Source organism: Mytilus galloprovincialis, chromosome 9 (assembly GCF_965363235.1).
Source record: "Mytilus galloprovincialis chromosome 9, xbMytGall1.hap1.1, whole genome shotgun sequence".
Taxonomy (NCBI): Eukaryota; Metazoa; Mollusca; class Bivalvia; order Mytilida; family Mytilidae; genus Mytilus; species Mytilus galloprovincialis.
In genome coordinates, this window is record NC_134846.1 from 11,392,748 (window position 1) to 11,415,972 (window position 23,225).

At 31.8% G+C, this 23,225-nt stretch overlaps 2 protein-coding genes across 8 annotated transcripts in view; one reads left to right on the top strand and one right to left on the bottom strand.

Moving 5' to 3' along the window:
• LOC143044397 (cholesterol transporter ABCA5-like) overlaps nt 1-23,225 on the bottom strand; it is a 294,548-nt gene that overhangs the window by 198,434 nt on the left and 72,889 nt on the right. The window lies entirely within an intron of this gene.
• Nucleotides 7,322-21,375, top strand: LOC143044396 (patched domain-containing protein 3-like). Its single transcript, XM_076216387.1, has 5 exons — nt 7,322-7,514; nt 9,052-9,270; nt 11,094-11,868; nt 16,596-16,796; nt 18,384-21,375. Exons 2-5 carry the CDS (start codon nt 9,052-9,054, stop codon nt 19,835-19,837), a joined length of 2,649 nt encoding a protein of 882 aa, XP_076072502.1. The 5' UTR covers nt 7,322-7,514; the 3' UTR covers nt 19,838-21,375.

Genomic DNA, 23,225 nt, shown 5'->3' on the forward strand with positions numbered 1-23,225 from the left:
TGTATTTAGTTTGTCAAATTGGAACGGTTTGGTTTCTATATACTTTTTGTTAAGATACAAGGACTACAAATTACACTGTAACACCAAACAAGTCTGTCAATGCTATAAAAGATAACAGAAAGATTTAAGGAGACTAATTTAGTTTAAATATCAGTAAACTACTGTCGCTTTAATGAATGTTTAAAAAGTTTTCGTTTATATAATCATAAAATTATTCAATTTCACAGGGCCAATCTTGATATTGAATCAATGCATCCGGGTATTGCTTTTGGTGGATATAAATGCATTGTATTTGATGATAAAATCTTTTGCACATTTTTCCAACTTCTCGTACGAGCAAAGTGCTTTAATCTGCATTCTTAGTTTCAAATAAAACACTAATTTTGTGTACTTAGTAACTATGCATGACTGACCACAAGAGTAAAATTTCTTTATATCATAATAAAGATAAAAAAAAAACAACAATTGCCACATGGTATTTTAGAAATAAAGCGATGTGTTCCAAATTAATAAAAATATGTTTGCGATCAATTTTCAGATAGATTTTTATATAGCCGGCTATCCAAATCTTTGGTTTTAAAAACATAATTTTGACAATTGCAAGTTTCTATAATTTAAAAAGTAAAATCACAAAAACAACTGAACTCTGAGGAAAATTCCAAACGGAGAGTCTCTAATCTAATGGCAAAATCAAAAGCTCAAACACTTCAAACGAATGAATAACAACTGTCATACTATAGAATAAAACGTGTAGGCCCGTATACATAAATCTACTTTTTTCTACATGTCCTACGATAAATTAGTATTAAGATTTGACATCTTAACTTAAGAAGCTTTATGGATACAGCTCCTGGTCCATTACACCATTAACTGATTTTAAGGAACTTGATCCAATTCATTATGATTTGAAAACCGTGCCACCTAGATCTTTATTCTGATAAAGCTTTTAGATTTTACTTTGGAATAAAAAAAAAGTATTATCTTTGATCTAATGATGTCTTTAATGTCTATCAGCTAGACGATCTATGGGCATATATGTCTATATTTGTTTTATTTTTTTTCATATGTTTTTTTCTTCTGTGAAAAACATGTTGAGCTCCCACTGTCATATAATTATTTATTACTTTATGCAAATTTCTGGTCTATTTATTATGACATCTTACCACGTAAAGTATTTTAATATATATAAAATTAAGAATGGAAATGGGGAATATGCCAGAGAGACAATAACCCGACCACAATTAATACACATGCTTACCGTTGATTTTCCCGTTTGAATGGTTTTACACTAGTAATTTTGGGTCCCTTTATAGCTTGTTGTTCGGTGTGAGCCAAGGCTCCATGTTGAAGGCCATACATTGACCTATAATGGTTTACTTTTTTAAATTGTTATTTGGATGGAGAGTTGTTTCATTGGCACTCACACCACATCTTCCTATATCTATTTACAACAGCTGCTAATTTCTTGAGTCAGAGGCTTTTAAAAATCACTTATCTTTAAGTGAGATTGACAAATAACCCGGTACTTTTATGACCTATGTTTCATTTGTTCAAACTTATCAATAAAACACCAAGTAATAAATGAGTAAAACGGCAAATTCCACATAAACATAGTAATTATAGATACTATTAAATCCTTATACGTAACTATGGTGGCGAATTGTTTTAAATCTGTAAATAAGGTTATCTCAGCGAACGGCCGCATCCACTAAATCGTAAAATGATTATGAAATGAGCTGCGTAAAAAATTTATCAACCACGAATAAAAAAAACTTGTTGTTTAATTAAACATAGACTGCATCAATGATGCAATATAAGCGAAGGGATAAGAATTGAAATGAAGAAAAATAAGACCACCAGGTTTCCTAGTCTTGACAATAATTTATTATGTAAATTATTATATTATATTGTGACGAATTCTAGCAATTCTTTTGATTTCAGTGGTCTACATACTATAAAGTTACCTGGTGATTTAATTCTACGAAGTTATGATTTTAAATACATTTCTATAAAGAACCACTAATTCATAAAACTTTATTTTATGAAGGTATTATGGACGGCTGGTTTAATTTTTCTATTCACATTTAGAAAATTAAAGATGCTATATTGTCTTTGGTAAAATTTTTCTCCTTTTCCGTATCTTTTGTACGCTGTATATGCACAATGCACTGGCGGATACAGAAATTTTCATAAGTGGGGGCCCACTGACTGTCTAAGAGGGGGCCCGCTCCAGTCACGCTTCAGTGATCCCTATATAAGCAACCAATTTTTTTCCCAAAAAGGGGGGGGGCGGGCCCCCCGCCCCCCTAAATCCGCCTCTGCAATGTGAAATTAATAACTTTATGATCATTTTTATGAACTTAATTTAGATAATCTTTATTTACTTTACGTTTTAAACGAAACAATGAACAATTCCTATTTTAGTAAAAAATATATTATCTTTATTTATTTAATGGCATATTTTACTAGATGACATTTTCTTAAATCTCTATTTAAGGTTGATAAAAAAGGATTGTTAATCGCCTTGTCAATTGCACGAGTTGAACTGTTTGCACCAGGTAGCAAAGCGATGATCAATATCTGGTTCGATAAGAAAAACCCTTAGTTTATACATGATGTAATGTGTTGTACTTTAAATATTCGGGAAACCCATGTAAGTTGCCAAGTACTAGGGTTTTGTTTTTTTATTTGAATACCGTAAATTATACATCTCAAATATATAGATCTGTAAAAATTACTTTTCATCAAATTTGAGATTTGACACGGGTAGAATTTCTATAAAATTTTAATATTAATAAAATTGAGAATGGAAATGGGGAATGTGTCAAAGAGACAACAACCCGACCTTAGAAAAAAACAACAGCAGAAGGTCACCAACAGGTCTTCAATGTAGCGAGAAATTCCCGCACCCGAAGGCGTCCTTCAGCTGGCCCCTAAACAAATATATACTAGTTCAGTGATAATGAACGCCATACTAATTTCCAAATTGTACACAAGAAACTAAAATTAAAATAATACAAGACTAACAAAGGCCAGAGGCTCCTGACTTGGGACAGGCGCAAAAATGCAGCGAGGTTAAACATGTTTATGAGATCTCAACCCTCCCCCTATACCTCTAGCCAATGTAGAAAAGTAAACGCTTAACAATACGCACATTAAAATTCAGTTCAAAAGAAGTCTGATGTCAGAAGATGTAACCAAAGAAAATAAACAAAATAACAATAATACATAAATAACAACAGACTACTAGCAGTTCACTGACATGCCAGCTCCAGACTTCAATTAAACTGATTGAAAGATTATGATTTCATCATATGAATAAACTTTTTTTTTCCCATGATATTCACATTTATTTGTAGAAAGAAGCTTACTTAACTGAGCAGCGTTCTTGAAATGAGTTTATATTATTTTACTTTATATATACTGGGAAACTTTAAGATACAAAGCTTTGCAATACATTTTTTCTACTCTATACTTCATATATTAGCCCTCCTATATGAAAGGCTTAAAATAAAGCAAGCGATGTTCTTGACGTATAGATTCTGGATAATAACGTAGTGCACCATCTTAATAACGTGTTATATTATTCTTTTATTTATCTTTATCAAAATGTCTTTAACTGTTTAGTCTGTTTTTAGTGGTATCCATTTGACGTGGCTCTGTACTTATACATTGCATCATTCTGTTATTGTTCTATGATAATTTTTGCATTCTTGTTTTTTGTAAAGACCAGGTGTAAATATTTCTATGTACGCCTAGTCGATTTAGGTAGACATTTTCAAATGAATAATTTGTTTGGCAATAATGATGCTTTCAGTCTTGATAAGGGGTTGATAAAACTATCGACAGTGTAATTCAATAACAAAGCAATATATCGAGTTCAGACAAAAAATTCTGTAAAGAACTTTATAAAAAGTATATAATATCAATTTTATTAGAAAAAAAAGTTTCTTCTTTAAATATAGATGGTAAAATCCATGTTTTAAACACCTTGTTTTGTGTACACTTAACCCAAACAAAGACTACATTGACTATGCAGTGCATGTACACAAAGCATGATTTAAACTACATGTGAACATTGATTGTTATCAATTGGAACGTTTATGAATTAAGTTTACGTGCGAATTACACTAAGACAACACCGAGTTAAAGTCAATGGGAACATGGAATAACAAAGGCCAAAGGCTCTTGACTAATAACAGGCTCAATCATACGGCGGGGTTTAACATGTTTTTGAGATATCAACCCTCCCCCTATACCTCTAGTCAATGTAGAAAAAGAAACACACAGCAATACGCATAGTAAAACCCAGTTCAAAAAAAGTCCCAGTCCGATGACAAAAAAGGTAACAAAATAATTAAACAAAAAGACAATGATACATAAATTAACAAAGTACTAGAAGTAGTTACTGACATGCCAGCTCCACACCTCAATCAAAATAATTGCAAAATTTTGTCTTCATCATATGAAAATCAGACACAATCCCTCCCGTTAAGGGTTTAGTATCGTATCATCATTAAATATATCAGAAGAACATAACCCGTATCATGCCAACAACTGGTTTTAGAATTGATGAGTTTATTTCCGATGCAAAGACCCTATAATTGAATCAATATTAAAGCCAAAATATGCCATATTTAATAACCTGACAACAGTATCGTAACTATATCCATTCTTAATAAGTATATTTAAATGTTTTGCTAGCTTTTGACATAAAAGAATATTACTATAAAAGATTGGATGTGGAATTCCTAAACGTATAAGATGTCTGCATGTTAATTTATATTTACGAATGATGTGTCCTTTTACCGAGGATAAAATTTAGTAAATGTTTTGACTAGTTAGTGATATCGAAAACCCTGGTGGTATAATTTTCAGTAATACATAGATTTGCTTAGCTAAAATTTAATACGTTGTTACATATACGAGCGAATCGAACTGACACCATAAGATGGTAACAAGGGAACGTCATCATCTAAAAATAGATATTCAACAATAGGAAATAACATTCATCTCTTTTGTCATGAATTTGGCTATTAAGCTTCCTGTTAATGATATAGATATCAAGATCCAGGAAAGGAGAGTATTTATTGTTAGCATTAGTTTAAACATGAGAAATCTCTTTAATGTACATACTTAAGTCGTCATTACTGAGATCCTGTTTATTATCCAAATATCTAAAAGTATTATAAAATGTGTGTATCAGATGTTGTTTCGATTGGTCTTCGCCGATTTTAGTCATTAATTGTAACTCACAACAATTCAGAAAACGGTCTGCAATACGTGGTGCAGAGTCAGTTCCCATTGGAATTGCAATAACTTGACCATATACGGAATCTCCAAAGCGAACAAAAATGATGAATCTAGAAAAAATTCAAGGGCAGTTATAGTATCAAAGCATGTCCAATTGACAAATTTCGTTTGTGTGTTGTAACTAAAAAATGACCTTAAAGAGTTTGAACATATGTATTCGCATTCCAATTTTTTAAAAAGATATAGGAAGATGTGATATGAGTGCCAATGAGACAACTCTCCATCCAAATAAAAGGCCCCAAATGTCGATTTAATTATGGGGTGTGTATATGAGGCAAAGTGGTATAAAGGGTAGACAAAAAAGCTTTGAACATATTCAAAATCACAAATATAAGCATGCAAGTTATCAAGTACTTCCATTGAATGACACTCCAAAAGTAATAAGTTCCACTATTTTCGAAAGCCTTATTTGAACAGTTTATTGTCAGTTGTTTGATTGTATCAAGTATACTACGTATTAGAATATACAGTTTAATAGTGGAATAATGGCTTAAAGATGAATTAAATATATGTCTATAAGGTGTTTTGTGCAGCTTCGGAAGCCAGTTCATAGTTAGAACTTTCATTGATTTGGTTCTGCTTGTAAAGAAGTAGTTAAAAGTTTATGTTTGTTACAGATGTCATTTTCTGAAAATGGAGTCAGTTGGATAATACAAGATTTCCTTTTGCAAAACCTCAATGTAAAATTTACGTAAACAAATAAGGATATTATTAACAGCTTTATCAGACGAGAAAAAAAACAAATTACTTGGCGAGTTTTAGTTTATGTTTGATACGTGAAATAGGGTTATCATGGTTTTTGTTTGGATTTAAATTTTCTTTAAAAATTAATAGTCGTATTTCAACTATGTTCGTTACTGAATCAAATAAAATATTCCAGAGATTTCTTGTCAGCTTATTAGAAAAAATAAAAGACAAGATTACAGAAATTATCATAGAACAATATCACAATGACGGGATGAGTAGAGAGTCACTTCATATGTATAAAAAAAAAACACAAATAGGCATATAGAATAGAAAAATAACACAATGACGGGATAATTGTCATAATCACCAAAATAAAAAGACTAAGCAGTAAACGTAATATTTATAAGGACAAATAAAAGAATGATTTATCACGTTATTAAGACGATAAAACATGTCAGTACCCACTAAACACTAAATAACAAAAAAATGATATGTAATCTCTTCTGTTTAAAACAAACTTGCGTTGTTGTTTATATGCACACCATGGGTTTTATTGATTAATTATCACCAAGTGTCCTCGGACGAACAAACATCAAAAAGGCAAAAAATTTAAACCATAAAGACAAATATAAGAATAATTTTACACGTAATAAGACAATAAACAACGTCAGTACCTACTAAAACAAACTAAATTACAAAACAAATGTAAGTTCTACTGTTATAAACACACTTCCGATATTGTTTATAGGCACGCCATGTGTTTAATATTCTTGATTAATTCTCAGCTAATGTGTTCGGACAAACCAATGTTTATAAAGGCAAAAAATTAAACATTTTTTTATAGTAAATGTCCTAAACAAAAAAGCAAAACCTTCATGTCAAAGAGTTGCAATCTTACATGCCGGTGATTTCAAATTAATGCGCTCGAAAAATTTAGAACACAATGTAAGAATTGACTGACTTAATTGAAAATATTGATCCTATTATGTTCTTCTTTTTGTGCAGTGCAAGATGACAGAAACTTTCATATAACCTTTAAACCCTTTAAGTGACAGCAAAGCTGGATAATACAGATTCTAAAAAAATGACAGCAGATTTAAGCTTCTCGCTGCATTATATAAAAATCATATTCGGCGCATGCGTTCACATTTTTAAGTAACGAATGAGACGTTTATGACCGCTAAAGTTTTTGTTTTTTGTTGTAAATATTGAATGACTACAACAGAATTGAAATATTATTACCGTTAAGTCGTTCTTTCGTTTATTCATTCCGAGAAATGCAATAGTCTAATAATAAGAAACGTTTGACTGGTTGTTTCTATAATATCACCTATGATACCGATAACATTATTTGTTAAATAACGATCAAAACATGACGATAACATAACACTGGCTAAAAGTTTATCAAGTACAGGAACACCATTCTTCCTTGTTGCTTCACGTGCTTTTGAGAATAAATCTTTTAAGCTTGTTATGTTTATCAGGTATTTTAAAGTAGTATCAATTCTGTAAAGGTAAGTCTTTTTTCACATTATATGTTAAAACAATATTATGCTTTTGTTATAGTTCTTGTTGAATTATTTATGTAAAATAATAATAATAATAATAATTAATAATAATAAAAATAAATAATGATAATAATAATGATAAATAATAAAGTTTCTCCTTTTGAATAGACAATCAGGCATTATAGTCCTGTTTCTAATCTATGCACTCCTTGTTTTTATAAAGTCGTATAGACGGTTTTCTGACAATAACATAGCCCTGTTGTTTCATATGCGAACATAGATTTGATATGAATTTTTAAAGGTAATATTAAAACAAAATCCGAAGTCAAAAGAAATTTTAGAGTCCAACAACATATGTCAAAATTAAAAGCACAAGCACATCAAATAAAGGGATAACAACTGCCATATTCCTGACTTCGTTCTTACTGATTGCCACATGTTCGATAGTTTCTTAGATAAATATGTATTGACAAAGTATTATGTGCTCCAGAGCTGATGTGATAAAGTGTATTTATAAGGGTGCAAGTTTTAAACGATTTTTGATGTACCAGTATACTAAAAAAGAAATTATATAATAAACCAAAAGAGCTATGTTACAACAAATGGAAGTTTTTCTTTTAAGAGTGGGGCAATTCAGGAGTGCTTCAAAACAAAATGAATAAGACAGGTGTATGGAACAGTAAACAGTTTTCAAAAAAAAACAAACTATTTCATGTAGTCCTGACCTTCGGTGATTATAGTTGTTCATAGGTTTTTTAAAATAAGGCTTTCGCCAATTTAATCTATTATGATTGTAGTCTGTAAATATTTGTTTTTGCACATCCGTTAACTGCTGTTACCTCTTATTTAGTACTGACTGTTTGAATTTTTGTTTGAAGATAAAATATCCATCATTACAATTTCGCTAAAGAACGTGTCTTCAAAATCTATAAAATGCAAGTATTTTTCATTCAAAAACAATTTTCATAGAAAGAAGTTTAATTCTTTAATTAAAAAATAGAGTTTTGTTGTTGAAAAAATAAAATAAAGTTTAGATGTTTTATTACATCATCAAAAACATATATTTGGAGAACAATTGCGTATATTTTAATTTTGATAAGATTAAAGAATAATGGATATTGGAAATATATAAGTTTTATACTTGTTTTGTATTCTATCTTTAGAATATTTATTTTGGTATTTGTGTCTATTAATTACAAAGTATTAAACCTATTACAGACCTTACCAATAAAGTCCTATCTATATGTTATCATAACTTGTACAAATTACATATATACTATAGCTGCTACTTATTGTACGAAAACCGTTATTAACTTAATGCATCCGTATAACAAAATAATAAAAACCAAAGCTGCGTACTTTTATCTTCCTCAAACCAGCTAAAAATCTTTTTACACATTAAACACATTAAATTTTGTTGACGTCATTTAATATATTGTACCTGTAAATATATGTAGTTAATATGTTCTCGGTCGTGTTCTTTTTTCTTCGTTGAAGATGATTATTTATATGATATGCTGATAACTATGTAAATATATTTTAGATGCTGTGCTTTTACCATCTTCACCAGAAGGTTGACAGCGGTATCGGGGGTTTATTTGAAAGATACGGGAAATTTGTAGCACGGCATCCCTGGAAGACTGTGATACTTGTTGGAATTATTAATGCCGCCCTTGGAGTGGGTCTTTTAGAATTGAATCCAGAATCAGGTATCAATCAGTATGTACCAATAGGAAACACTGCAAGCAAAGATCAACAAACTGTAAGTTTTGCACGAAGACTGGTTTGTACATATTTGTTTAATATAGATAATCGAATTGTGTGTATCTATTCAATATATATAGTCGCATGTCAACATGTTTATCACTTTTCAAATTCATTGTCCTGCATTTTCTTTGGTATTGTCTGCATATAAAAAAAAAATTTTATATGTTAACCTGAATGCTCTAATTATCAAGTAAATACCTGTATATGTTCAACATCACTAACACATTGTTTATTTACAACTAGTTGTAATAAAAATTTATACTGTTATTTTAACATAAACCAAAAAGGGCTTTCATTCCCTAAAATATGACTTTATAAGTTTTTTTTTTATTTCAATTGAAGAATCTGTATGAAATATTGGGTGGAAAATTTACGGTAATCGTTTGGTTATCAAAATCAACAAACTGTTGAACATTTCTATATATTTGTATTTTTAACAACCTAAAATATTTGTATTTGTGTGATTAAGGTAAGATAGTAGAAAAATTGAATTTCAAGGAAAATTTTAAACAGTAAATACTATGACGGAAATAAGTGTATGTTATTCTACAAATTTATTATAAAGAAATATCATTGAGACACTAAATATCTAAAACTTCTTAATTTGTCGTTCCTGTTACCAGAAATATGTCTGAAATAATTCTGACATTGTAAGCACTCGATATTCTTCCTAGTTGGCGGGTAATATTATTGTTCAGTTTGTAACAAACATGTGTAATTTGTTTATATGACAATAAAGATTATTATAATATAATGCTAAGTCATCTCAATGATAGGTTATTTTTTGTTGTGTTTGTCTTCACTTTTGCCAGTTCAAACAGTGAACAATCTACGGAACACAGAGACAATAAGATAATAAGAATATCAGATTAATTATTTTTTTAACACTTAAGCATAGTTTTGCCATGGGGATTTCCAATATACATTCTTAAAACTTTTACCGATGCTTTATTCCTTTTTTAACACTCTTAACTTTAAAAAAAGAAAGATGAAAATAAAACAGGAGTCACAAAATTTATATTTAAATGTTAAGACTGCCTTTTTTTATTTTAAGCCCGAAGGATCAAATTATTGGGTGCAATAGATTTAAATCTGTTTCAAATCAACTTTTTTTTGCCTTCGAGTTCAATGCCAATAAATATATAAACTTGTTTCGAAAATGACGGTTCAATGTCTTTAAATACAATAAGTCTGGTGATGTAAATAACAAATGTAAAAAAATATTTGAACATATTCTAATTGATTTATCATCGAAAAATCAACTTATATCGACTTTTTGTGGCTTAGAAATTGTTATCCTTATTTTTCATATTAATATTCTTAAATAATTATATCAATTACGCTGGAACCAATATTTAAAAAAAATTGATGTACTTGTAATAGGGAAATGATGTAACAGGGACATCTTAAAAGATAATTTTGGACTGTTTTAACAAAAAAGACCAAACTTTTTTTTATGAATCAAATAAGTGTTGTTTTAAAGGCTTGGATGCTAAAAAAAATTTCAAGCACTTATCAAACCATTTTCCATACTTTTTAGATTTTTTTTTTCAGTTTTCAAAAATAAATAAGATTTTTTGTTGCTACTAAATTAAAATAACTTATTGATATTCACAGAATAATATTGGTCTATAAAGATCTTTAATAACATCAACGATGCCAATTTTTCTGCACCATATACGCATTTCGATGATAAAAAATAATTCTTCAGTGATGCTGGAGAATAAAAAAACTTTTGTAAACCAAAATGGGGAAAAAAACAGTACAATTTGGAACTAATCAAATCAAATTATTATTTAATCATTTTATCGTTTTTAGGTAGAAACTTTGTTCAAAATCAACACAAGCGCAAACTTTAATGTACAGAGTTTATCTGATTTGGGTCAATACGGAGAAGTTATTGTAGAACTCAAGAATGAAAATAATATACTGAACATTACAAATTGGATACATATTGAAGAACTCAACGATTACATTCAAAACACGACAGTCGAAGATTCTTCTGGAAACATTTACTTCTATTCAGATTTGTGCGCACGATCAAGTAATCAATGTGTTGTTGATGGTAGCTTCTTGTTAGATTCTAAATTTAAGTCAGATATGAAAATAGGCAATATCACATATCCTCCTTATAATTTAACGACAGGACAAACAGTTCTTTTAGATCGATTTATTGGAAACGTTCAAACTGTAAATGGTTTAATTAAAAATGCAACTGCTCTTAAGATACGATTTAATCTTAAATCTGAATCATTTGATTTATCCAGAAAATGGGAGATAAAATTTGTCGAAAGAATGGCTTCATTTCAAAATACTAATATAATGGTCAAGTATTCTTACTCTGATAGTTTAAGTGTTGAATTAAGCAAAAATGTAACTGGTGATATTTCCGTGTTTTCAGTTACATTTACACTTATGATCGTATTTGCATGTTTTGCTTTAATGGGAATGAACTGCGTTGATAATCGATATTACCTTGGTTTAGCTGGAATTTTGTCTACATGCCTGGCGATTCTAGCATCATTTGGTCTTGTCAGCGCTTGTGGTGTTGCCTTTGTAGACATTGTTGGGATAATGCCATTTTTGATATTAGGTACGTAACAAAACGATTTTATCATGTTAATTGTATTAATATATTTATGTACATGGCGGGCGATGCTGTCATATGATTCAATATAATTGCATTACATTTGTGAAATCATTGACGGTAGAATTTGTATTGCGCTAGATGCAACCTTCGAGAAATAAAGTCTCGTCGTGATATTCAAGGCTAAAGTAATTCAAAATTTTAAATCGAAATAAGAAGAAGGAATCAGAGCTTTGCATTCGGGAGACACATTCCTTGATCTGTAATGATTTTCTTTTATTTAAAGCAGTACATTCAATAAACAATATTCATATTGTCGTGTCAATACAGAAGGATTGAGATACGGAGCTAGTAAAACTCTCGATTACTAAAAGCGGCCCATTCGCTGTATATATTTCACCTTCACAATAAAACCTTTTTATTCTTCAAACTACTTAATTAAGCTATGTCTTAATTTGGAGAAGAAACATATGATTTAACGAGTGACAAGTTAAAAATCATTTACTTAATAATTTTATCATAACATCCTGTTTTACTTAAATGTCAAATTAATATTATCATTATTATTATTAATAATAATATTATTATAAAAGGTCCTGCGTGACATAATGTTTAACAATTAAAACAAGAAACCCCACGGCCGGATTTATTGAAATCAATAAACCGAAAACAACTAAACAAAAGACAACCAATTGCTGGCTCATGACGTGGAACAAGTACATTCTCAACCTTTACCTGGAAGAAGGACGTAACAGCACAACAACATAAAAAAAATAAAAGTTTCAGATGGAAAGGATGTCTTGTCATATAAACAAGAAAAACAAAAAAAAAAACTTAAACAAAAATGGATCAACAAATTACAGATTAAAGAGTTCTTACATGTATTGAAATCTAATTTAAAGTAAATTTCAACTGATAAGTAAATCATGCCTTCTCAAACTATAATAGCTGTGATAACCTATTCAACAGCTTGATTTTACAGGCAAACAATTGGATAGAAACATTACTTTGTGCACATTCTGGCAGTATAAAGGACCATAAGTCTTCATACCTGCATACCAAAATGTATTTAAATAAATTTTATTTTGTGTTATGTGTACTGTTGTTTGTCTGTATGTTTTTGTGTACTTTTAGTTGTCTGCTGGTCTTTTCTTTTTAGCTCACCTGGCCCACAGAGCCAAGTGAGCTTTTGTCATCACTTGGCGTCAGTCGTCCGTCGTCCGTTGTCGTCCGTCGTCGTTAACTTTTACAAAAATTTTCTCCTCTGAAACTACTGGGCCAAATTATACCAAACTTGGCCACAATCATCAATAGGGTATCTAGTTTACCAAATGTGTCCGTTGACCCGGCCAACTAACCAAGATGGCCGCCATGGCTAAAAATAGAACATAGGGTTAAAATGCAGTTTTTGGCTTATATCTCAAAAACCAAAGCATTTAGAGCAAATCTGACATGGGGTAAAATTGTTTATCAGGTCAAGATCTATCTGCCCTGAAATTTTCAGATGAATCAGACAACCCATTGTTAGGTTGCTGCCCCTGAATTGGTAATTTTAAGGACATTTTGCTGTTTTTGGTTATTATCTTGAATATTATCTAGATAGAGATAAACTGTAAACAGCAATAATGTTCAGCAAAGTAAGATTTACAAATAAGTCAACATGACCAAAATGGTCAGTTGACCCCTTAAGAAGTTATTGCCCTTTATAGTCAATTTTTAACCATTTTTAGTTCACCTGGCCTAAAGGGCCTAGTGAGCTTTTCTCATCACTTGGTGTCCGTCGTCGTTAACTTTTACAAAAATCTTCTTCTCTGACACTACTGGGCCAAATTTAACCATATTTGGCCACAATCATCATTGGGGTATCTAGTTTGAAAATTGTGTCCGGTGACCCGCCAAACCAACCGAGATGGCCGCCATGGCTTATAACTCTGAAACCAAAGCATTTAGAGCAAATCTGACATGGGGGTGAAATTGTTAATCAAGTCAAGATCTATCTGCCCTGAAATTTACAGATGAATCGGACAACCGGTTGTTGGATTGCTGCCCCTGAATTGGTAATTAAGGAAATTTTGCTGTTTTTGGTTATTATCTTGAATTCTATTATAGATAGAGATAAACTGTAAACAGCAAAAATGTTCAGCAAAGAAAGATCTACAAATAAGTCAACTTGACCAAAATGGTCAGATGACCTCTTAAGCCCCAGTCCCACTAGACCACAATCACACCACGCTCACTGCGATCTAAAATAAATTCAGATAGTGGTGAGGTCGTGGTATGAGCGGCATGAAAATGTTAATTTTCGTTGCTTTCACGATGCTACTACGTTCTCATTACGCTTCTACGACGATCCTCCTACGATAATACCACGTTCTCACCGCGCTTGTTCTGCGACCTCACTACGCTTATCAAGATATTTCTACGCTCATCCCGTTCATACTACGACCATACCACGAGTTATCCGATTGCAACACGATCTTACCACGCTTCTACTGCGATTATAGCACGTTCTTACCACGATTATACCACGTTCATACCTCGATCTTACTATGTTCTCAGCAATTACGTCAACATGATAACATCGTGTTCCATATCATTACAGTTCCATTCCTTCTATTTCTGATTAATACGTAGATTTATCGGAAACAATAGTCATGCCACTAAAATCTACTAGAACACGTGAGCGTGGTGGTAGGGGTTGATGTAGAGACAAAGGGAGCTCTGATAGTTTCAAATCCTGATCCAGCAGAGATGTTGGACCGACCAATCAAATCTAAATTACAACCTTTTGCTGGTCCATCAAGCTCAAATGACGATATTTTAGTGAACGATAGCAGAGATGACACAGATGTGTCAATAGATATAGGAAGATGTGGTATGAGTGTCAATGAGACAGCTCTCCATCCAAGTTACAATCTATAAAAGAAAACCAATATAGGTCAAGGTACGGCCTTCTACACTTAAACATAATGCTTAACCCAAACATAACTTAATCCAAAAATAATGCTCACACCGAACAGCAAGCTATAAAGGGCCTAAAAATTACTAGTGTAAAACCATTCAAACGAGAAAACCAACGGTATAATCTACTAGTATATAAAAACGAGAAGCATGGTTGAGCCGTCAGAGAAAAAGAAGCCCTAATTACATACAGACAAATAAAACCTGGAGAGATTTAATATATTTTATGTGAAAATGACAATGAGAATGATGGTCGTTATATGAACGTAGTGAGGGTCGTAAGAAGAGCGTACTGAGGAAGGCAAGGGCGTACTAAAATCGTACTGTGGTCTTGAACAGCGTGGTGTAAACGTGGTATGTTCGTAGTGGAAGCGTAGTTGGGTCGCGGTGAGAACGGGATGGTCGTAGTGAGGTCGTTATAACGTCGCTGTGAGATCATAGCGCTGTCTCTCCGAATAGAATCGAGCTTTCGCTGCGCCCTCGCTACGATGGTACAACGACCTTTGCGATCTTACCACGACCTTAGTGCGCTCTCACTACGCTTCTACTACGACCTGATTTCACCACGACCGCACCACGATTGTTTTGAACATTTTCAAAGTTGACCACGCTGATCACGACCTTGAAGACCTCACCAGGACCGTGATACGACCTCACTGTGATCTACATGATCGAACTACGATCATCAAAATTGACATTTTTTCACAGATCGTAGTGCGATCGTGGCCTAGTGGGACAGCGTTCCTTTATAGTCATTGTTTACCAATTTTTCGTAATTTTTTGTAATCTTGTACAAAAATCTTCTCCTCTGAAACTACTGGGCCAAATTTAATTAAACTTAGCCTAAATCATTATTAGGGTATCTTGTTTAAAAATTGTGTGTGGTGACCCAGCCAACCAATCAAGATGGCCGCCATGGATAAAAATAGAACATAGGGGTAAAAAGTAAATGTTGGCTTATAACTCTGAAACCAAAGCATTTAGAGCAAATCTTACAAGGGGTTAAATTGTTTATCAAGTCAATATCTATCTGCCCTAAAATTTCCAGATGAACTGGACAACTTGTTGTTGGGTTGCTGTCCCCAAATTGGTAATTTTTAAGGAAATTTTGCTGTTTTTGGTTATTATCTTGAATATTATTATAGATAGAGATAAACTGTAAACAGCAATAATGCAAAGTAAGATCTACAATTAGGGTCAACCATGACCAAAATGGTCAGTTGACCCTGTAAGGAGTTAATGTCATTTGTAGTAAATTTTTAACAATTTTCATCAATTTGGTAAATTTTGGTAAGTTTTTACAAAATATTTTCATCTGTAACTAAAGAGCCAAGTTCATTACAGATAGAGAAAATTGTAATAAGCAAGAATTTTCAGTAAAGTAAGATCTACAAACACATCACCATCACCAAAACACAATTGTGTCATGAATCCATCTGTGTCCTTTGTTTAATATGCACATAGACCAAAGTGAGCAACACAGGCTCTTAAGAGCCTCTAGTTTAGCCATGGCGTTCTCAGTTTATTTTCGACATATAAAAAAGGGAAGAAAAAAAAGCAAAGAGACAGTCAAACTCATAAATCGAAAGTAAACTGACAACGCCATGGCTAAAAATAAGTTATAAGTTTGAATATCCCTCTGTTATTTTTCGCCTCTCTTTTTCAATTTATATCTATAAATCGAGACTGTTTTATAATTATATTGAGGTGTATGTCATGAAACTTAATACGTTTTTAACCGATGATAAAGGAAATTTATATTTTTATTCCAGGTATAGGTGTGGACAATATGTTTATTCTTTTATCTGGTTTGGCCGATACAAAGTGTGACGATTCCGTCGAAGCACGTATCGGTAAGACAATAAGGACAAGTGGGATTGCTATCACCATAACATCAATAACAGACATCGTAGCGTTCTGTGCAGGTGCAGCATCAGTATTTCCTAGTGTCCGAAATTTTTCTTGGTATACAGGTAAATTCTAAACTTTAATTGAAGTTTTTTCTTTACTATACGGATGTAAGAAGATGTGGTATGAGTGTCAATGAGACAACTCTCCATCCAAGTCACAATTATAAAAGTAAACCATTATAGGTCAAAGTAAGGTCTTTAACACGGAGCCTTGGCTCACACCTAACAGCAAGCTTTAAAGGGCCCCTAAAATTACTAGACTAAGTGTAAAACCATTCAAACGGAAACCCAACGGTCTATTCTATATGAAAAACAAGATAAGAGAAACACTTATGAACCACATCAACAAACGACAACTACTGAACATCAGATTCCTGACTTTCCTGTTAATAATAAATGTTAGATAAGTCATACAAATCTAATCTTGAACTTTATCTAAATTCTTTCTTAATTTAGGGAACTTGTTTTAGAAATTCAAATGTGACGTTACTTTGAGCGTAACAGTGGTTATGGCTAAGTTGTGAAGTTTTGTAATTTATCCGTTTTTGTTCTGTTCTGTCACCACTTTAGTTTAATCATGTATATCTATTATATAGTCAAAATTTACTGTTTGCAAAAGTATGTATTATTCTAAATTCTAAATAATATCAAAGGATGTTCTTATCCCAGGTGGATAACCCTGGCCGTATTGGTCATGACTTTTTGAAACTGTTGGTCCTCAGTGCTTTTTAGCTTTGTACTTGTTTTAGCTTTCAAACTTTTTTCATCAGTGCTTCGCTGGTTAGTCTTGTGTGGACGTGGCGCACGTCTGGCGTATTAATATTTTTAGCAAAGTGCCCTTTGTTAACTATTAATCGTTTGTTTCTCTGTCCTATATTTTCTCCCATTTATTTGTATTGTAGTCCTGTCATGTAATGTTGTCATTTTAATGTTATAATTAACATTGCCATTAAACCGGATCAACCCACCATTTTTATCTTAAAATGCCCTTAACCAAGTCAGGGAAATGGCCATTGTTATATTATAGTTTGTTTCTGTGTGTGTTACATTTTAATGTTGTGTTTCTGTTGTGTCGTAGTTCTCTAATATTTGATGCGTTTCCCTCAGGTTTAGTTTGTAACTCGGATTTTTTTTCTCTCTATCGATTAATGAATTTCGAACAGCGGTATACTACTGTTGCCTTTATTTAGGACAGGTGCAAACAATTACAGCGGGTTCAAACGTTTAAATGATACCATACCTTTACCCTTATCTCAAACAATAGTGTAACATCTCAAAATAGAAAGACATACTGTAGATTATCAATTGAAATGGCTTAAATCAATCAAACGACATACTAACACATGTTCACTTTTTAGGTTCATAAATTTCAAATTTTAAATAACAGCTCATTTATAATATTTACTGACAAAACTGAACAGGTGCACTGTTTTTATACAGATGGTTCATCTAATTTTAAATTAAAACTATCTTTACGAGATATGATTGTTAATTTGGTTGTGTTTCGGTAAACACCATTTTTTTAAATGAAAGAGCTACGAAATTAGGCACCAAATTTGTAAAGTGTTATTTAAATGCACTATGTGAACAGCTATTATTTTTAACTAGTTTATATAGATATATATTTATAAATCGGTTTTTCTGTTACAGGTTGTGCTGTTTTGTTTTGTTATTTCAATTACCTGACATTCTACACCGGAATCATGACTATCAATGAAGTTCGAGTTTCCAAACAGCGCCATTGGTTCACTTGTTGCAAAACAAAATCTCATCAATCACTCAAGGAGGAAGGAAAATCAAAAACAGTTGTCTTACTTTGTGGAGGTGCCCCACGTCAGAAGAGAGAAGAAGTTGAAGGACCCATTGAAAAATATCCAAAAATTCTATTAAAAAATGCTGTGAAGAGTAAACCAACAAGGATTATTATCATACTACTATTTTTAGGCTATTTAGGTGTTTCGGCATGGGGTGCATGGAATTTTCGTGAGGATCTTGATCTCAGAAACTTAGTCTCTAGTGACTCTTATCATTATAAATTTTATGACACAAACTTAAAATTTTTCAGTCAAAGCTTCTTCGTATCTTTCTATGTAAAATCTGAAATTGAATATAGATTTTCATCAAATGTTTTAAAAACTTTATTAAGAAAAGCTAAAGAAGATAAAGATATTCATAGTACCTTTGAGCTCTCTTGGTTAGATACATATACGAAATCCCCAGCATTTTCAAATGCATCGCAATCGAATTTTATTTTGGGATTGAAGACTTTTCTAAACACTCATGGCAACATATTTGTTAACGATGTCATTATTAGAAACAATTCAATTGTTGCATCACGATTCCATGTTCTCAGCAAAAGCCTTACAACATCAAGCGATCAAGCTTCTCTAATGGTTCGTGTCAGAGAAATTGCAAAGTCATCCACTCTGCCAGTATTTGTCTTTTCACCAAGTTTTGTTTTCTTTGAGCAATATGTACAAATTGTTCCACAAACAATACAAACTCTTGCAATAGCTGTATCTGTTGTGTTTTTGGTCACCGCTATATTTATGCCTTTGCCTGTCCTTATACTTTTGGTAACTGTTTCTGTTTCAATGATCATGGTAGGGGTTATTGGATTAATGCAAATTTGGGGTCTCACTTTAAGTTCTGTGACGATGATCCATATTGTCATGTGTGTAGGATTTTCTGTTGATTTCAGTGCCCATATTTGTCATGCGTATGCGCATGTCCCAGGTGAAAATAGAGATGCTAGAGTAAGTACAGCATTGGATTTGGCAGGAGGTCCTATATTAAATGGGGCACTTTCTTCTGTTATTGGTATAGTTGTGCTGGCTTTTTCAAAATCATACATTTTCTTTTCCTTTTTTAAAGTGATGTTCATCGTTGTTGTTGTGGGTGCTATGCATGCCATTTTTCTTCTTCCGGTATTGCTCTCTTGGATAGGCCCTATTTACGGAACACCAGAAACAGAACCAGTCAAAGACAAAATGAAATATTCACAGAAAGAAGTTGAAAAACATAACGAACTTATGAATTATCAACAGAATACTATACCACGGTTATCAACAGCAAGCCTACGAAGTTTAAATAAGGCTTCTTAACTATTGTTTTACTTATTCCAAGAACAATTACTTTTGTGGTGCCATTTAATGCTTATATAATTTGCTTTGCTTACAAAAATGAAGGATATCATAGTTTTCTAAGCAGCGTTTTATTAAATTTTTTGTCGTTTCGTCGTCGCCCACAGTTCATTTGAAATTGCGTTGTCAGTTTCTCTCAACTGATTTTTTTCTGTGTTTTGCTTCCTCCTTGTTATCTTCCACTTCTAGTTTTTCCAATTAAACAATTTGAATTTAATTGATAGACTGGTTATTTTTTTTTTACCTGCTTACAAAAAGCATTTATATTTCTAATATTCGACCTTCTGCATCTTGAATATTTTTTCATTTCAGTCACAAAAAAAGTAGACTGATTCATTGTTTTAAAACAGTAGATATATTTTTGGCTAGATATGTAATAGAAATTTTCTGAAAACTCAAGAATGAGCTACTAAATAATGCCTGTAATCAACATTAAATAATGTTTAGAGATACTAACAATAGTTAATACTAGTACGTTTATATCAAATTTTATACAACAAAACTTTCGCGTTTAGTACCGACACAATATTATTTTAATGCTCATGATTTCCTGATTTATCGTCCAGAAGATATGATTTTTATAATATAATTTATCATAAGACCTCTGTAAGGAGACAATATCGAGTTCTAAATATCAAAAGAAAAAATCGTCTTATATGTAAAGATAACGAGAATAATCTAAACATTTAAAATAGTTGCAACTTTGGGATAGGGAATATATGAATGTTAAATGTCAATATAATGATACATTTAACAATTCTCACAAAATTGCATAATTCAAAATGCTCTGTAACAGGTAGTGTAAAAGTTTATTCATTTAGTTAACGATACGTATTGCTAGTTTCTGCTGAAAGATCTCATATGATGGTTCCTCTTGATCACTCTTTTAATGAAAGTATTCTAGAACGTCTGAAATAAGTTCGTTTACTCAAAATTAAAACTTGTTTTTATTCGAGCGTCACTGGTGTAAAAGAATACAAACTGATTGCAGGATAGGTATCAATGTAGTTGAACTAGTTAAACCACTAGGGAATTTAGGTCCCTTAAATGAAATAATAAACCTTGTGGTCAAAATATGTCATTATCTTAAAAGCAAAATCACGTTTACGATTTTTTAGTTGGTTGATTTTATAAGCTTTGGACTCTAAATATGAACAAAGCCTGAACAAATCCAGATATAATTGATAAATATTGCCAAAAACAATCATAGGTGATATGTGTGATAACACCTTATTAAACCTGTTTTTGCTTTTCTATGCTATTATTAAGAACTGTTAGATTATTTTGATATGAATTTCAGAATTGATAATGCATATGTGGTGGGCATGAGGTATGATTCAACACGCCTTTTAATATGCTTGTAATAGTATGTGTGAGTTAAAACTGCGTGTATGAAATACTGTACTTGTTTTAATTTTATGTTAACTTAATTGTGTACATATTTAAACGAAGTAATTTATAATGTAAATTAATGTTTTAACATAAAAATCATATCTTGAGTTTATATCTTAATTTGAGCCCTTTTGATACATATACAAACACATCAAACACATTCGTTTGATGTGTTTGAACTTTTGAATTTGCCATTTGATTTGGAACTTTCCTTTTTGAATTTTCCTCGGAGTTCAGTATTATAAAACCAGGTTCAATCCACCATTTTCTACATAAGAAAATGCCTGTACCAAGTCAGGAATATGACAGTTGTTATCCATTCGTTTAATGTGAACTTTTGAATTTGTTATTTGATATGGGACTTTCCTTTTTGAATTTTCCTCGGAGTTCAGTATTTTTGTGTTTTTACTTTTTGCACCATCTAGATTATTTTAGCGCATTTTAATCAGTGTTTTAAAAATATTGAATTCACTGAGTAAATAATCACAACTTAGCCTGGATCCAGCACATAATCTTCAAATATCAGCATATATGAATTCATCACTAGTAGAACATTACACTGAAAAATGTACCGTGTAAATTAAGAAACAATTTTTTATTGTTTGTTTCCTGCTTGTGAAACGATTGCATATGGTCTTTGTTTGACCGGTCTACATGAACTTATTAGACAACTCGGCCACCATAGTATCTTTTTTCTTGTTTTAAGGAAATTGTGTCTGAACTCAAATGTATATGTTGGGCTAACAAATCTTTTTAAGTATGCCAAATTTTAATGGCCAACTCGAAATTTTTCACACATCTAGGTTTTAAAAAAAAAGATATTTATATGAGATCAGTCAAAGTGTCGGACTGGATTACAACACGGACTACTCAAACACATTGAACGAACGTATAACAACTCTGTAAATATAGACAATACAAATGCCCATTGGAACTCCTATAACGACTAAAATTGTGCCACGTTTACAATGCTATCAATAAAAAAAGTTATCCTAGAATGGCAAGTTCATATGCACAGCTATGTCAATATAATGGAATTTGATGCGACTGTATTTTACAAGTGAGAGGTTAAGCAACCTATAAAACCTGGTTCAATCCACCATTTTGTACACAAGAAAATGCCTGTACCAAGTCAGGAATATGAGTTGTTTTCCATTCATTTGATGTATTTGAGTTATTGATTTTGCCATTTGATTAGGGACTTGCTGTTTTGAATTTTTCTCAGGGTTCAGTATTAATGTGATTTTATTTACTACTAGTTTTTCAACATTCAATACAAAGAGCTGTGTGGCATATTTTCAACATTTCTAACCTCAACCTTCAAAAGGTTAAACTTGTATAAATGCAGTACAAACCGTACCATTTCTTAGAATACAATTTGACAGCTTGACATGTGTACTTATACTGGTAGAATTCCAAAGTTGTGCCACTACGAGATGAAACATAGAGATCAAATCTGGGAACCAGTGGGTAATCAAATAAATCAAAGCGCTGAAAGCGCTGAAGGCAGTTAACCAAAAACCAAGGCAACCGTTATTATGAAAACTGTGGCAAAGTTGCCTCAACATTAAACATTCATATATAGTACATTTATGTTTATCTAATGATTTATTTATTAAGGCAAATAATTTATATGTTATCAAGGTTTCAAAAGCAATGCATATTTTTATGGTGAGTCTGCAGTGGTACAAGTTCCCAATGATTGCAGTTGTTCTACTTGGTAGTTAACCTTGGTTTTATTTGAATGCTAGAAGTTCAAGTTGACTTAGTATGAACATGTAATAGTATGAATGGACTGGTTTCCCTGGAAAGAAAACTGAATTTGTTTTCTATAGTACAAAAGTTATGAGACACGAATCAGACAAATGTTCACTACAACAGGGATCAAAGGTGAGGTCTGACTGACTTGTCCATAGTAAATGTAAATGATTTGTTACTTTGTCCCATACATATGAAT

What these genes read in the sequence shown, in the direction of transcription:
- LOC143044396 (XM_076216387.1), top strand. Translation starts at nt 9,052, where the DNA reads ATGCTGTGCTTTTACCATCTTCACCAGAAGGTTGACAGCGGTATCGGG. An exon ending in CAAGCAAAGATCAACAAACT is followed by an intron (nt 9,271 to 11,093) that starts GTAAGTTTTGCA and finishes TATCGTTTTTAG; the next exon opens with GTAGAAACTTTGTTCAAAAT. An exon ending in AAATTTTTCTTGGTATACAG is followed by an intron (nt 16,797 to 18,383) that starts GTAAATTCTAAA and finishes TTTCTGTTACAG; the next exon opens with GTTGTGCTGTTTTGTTTTGT.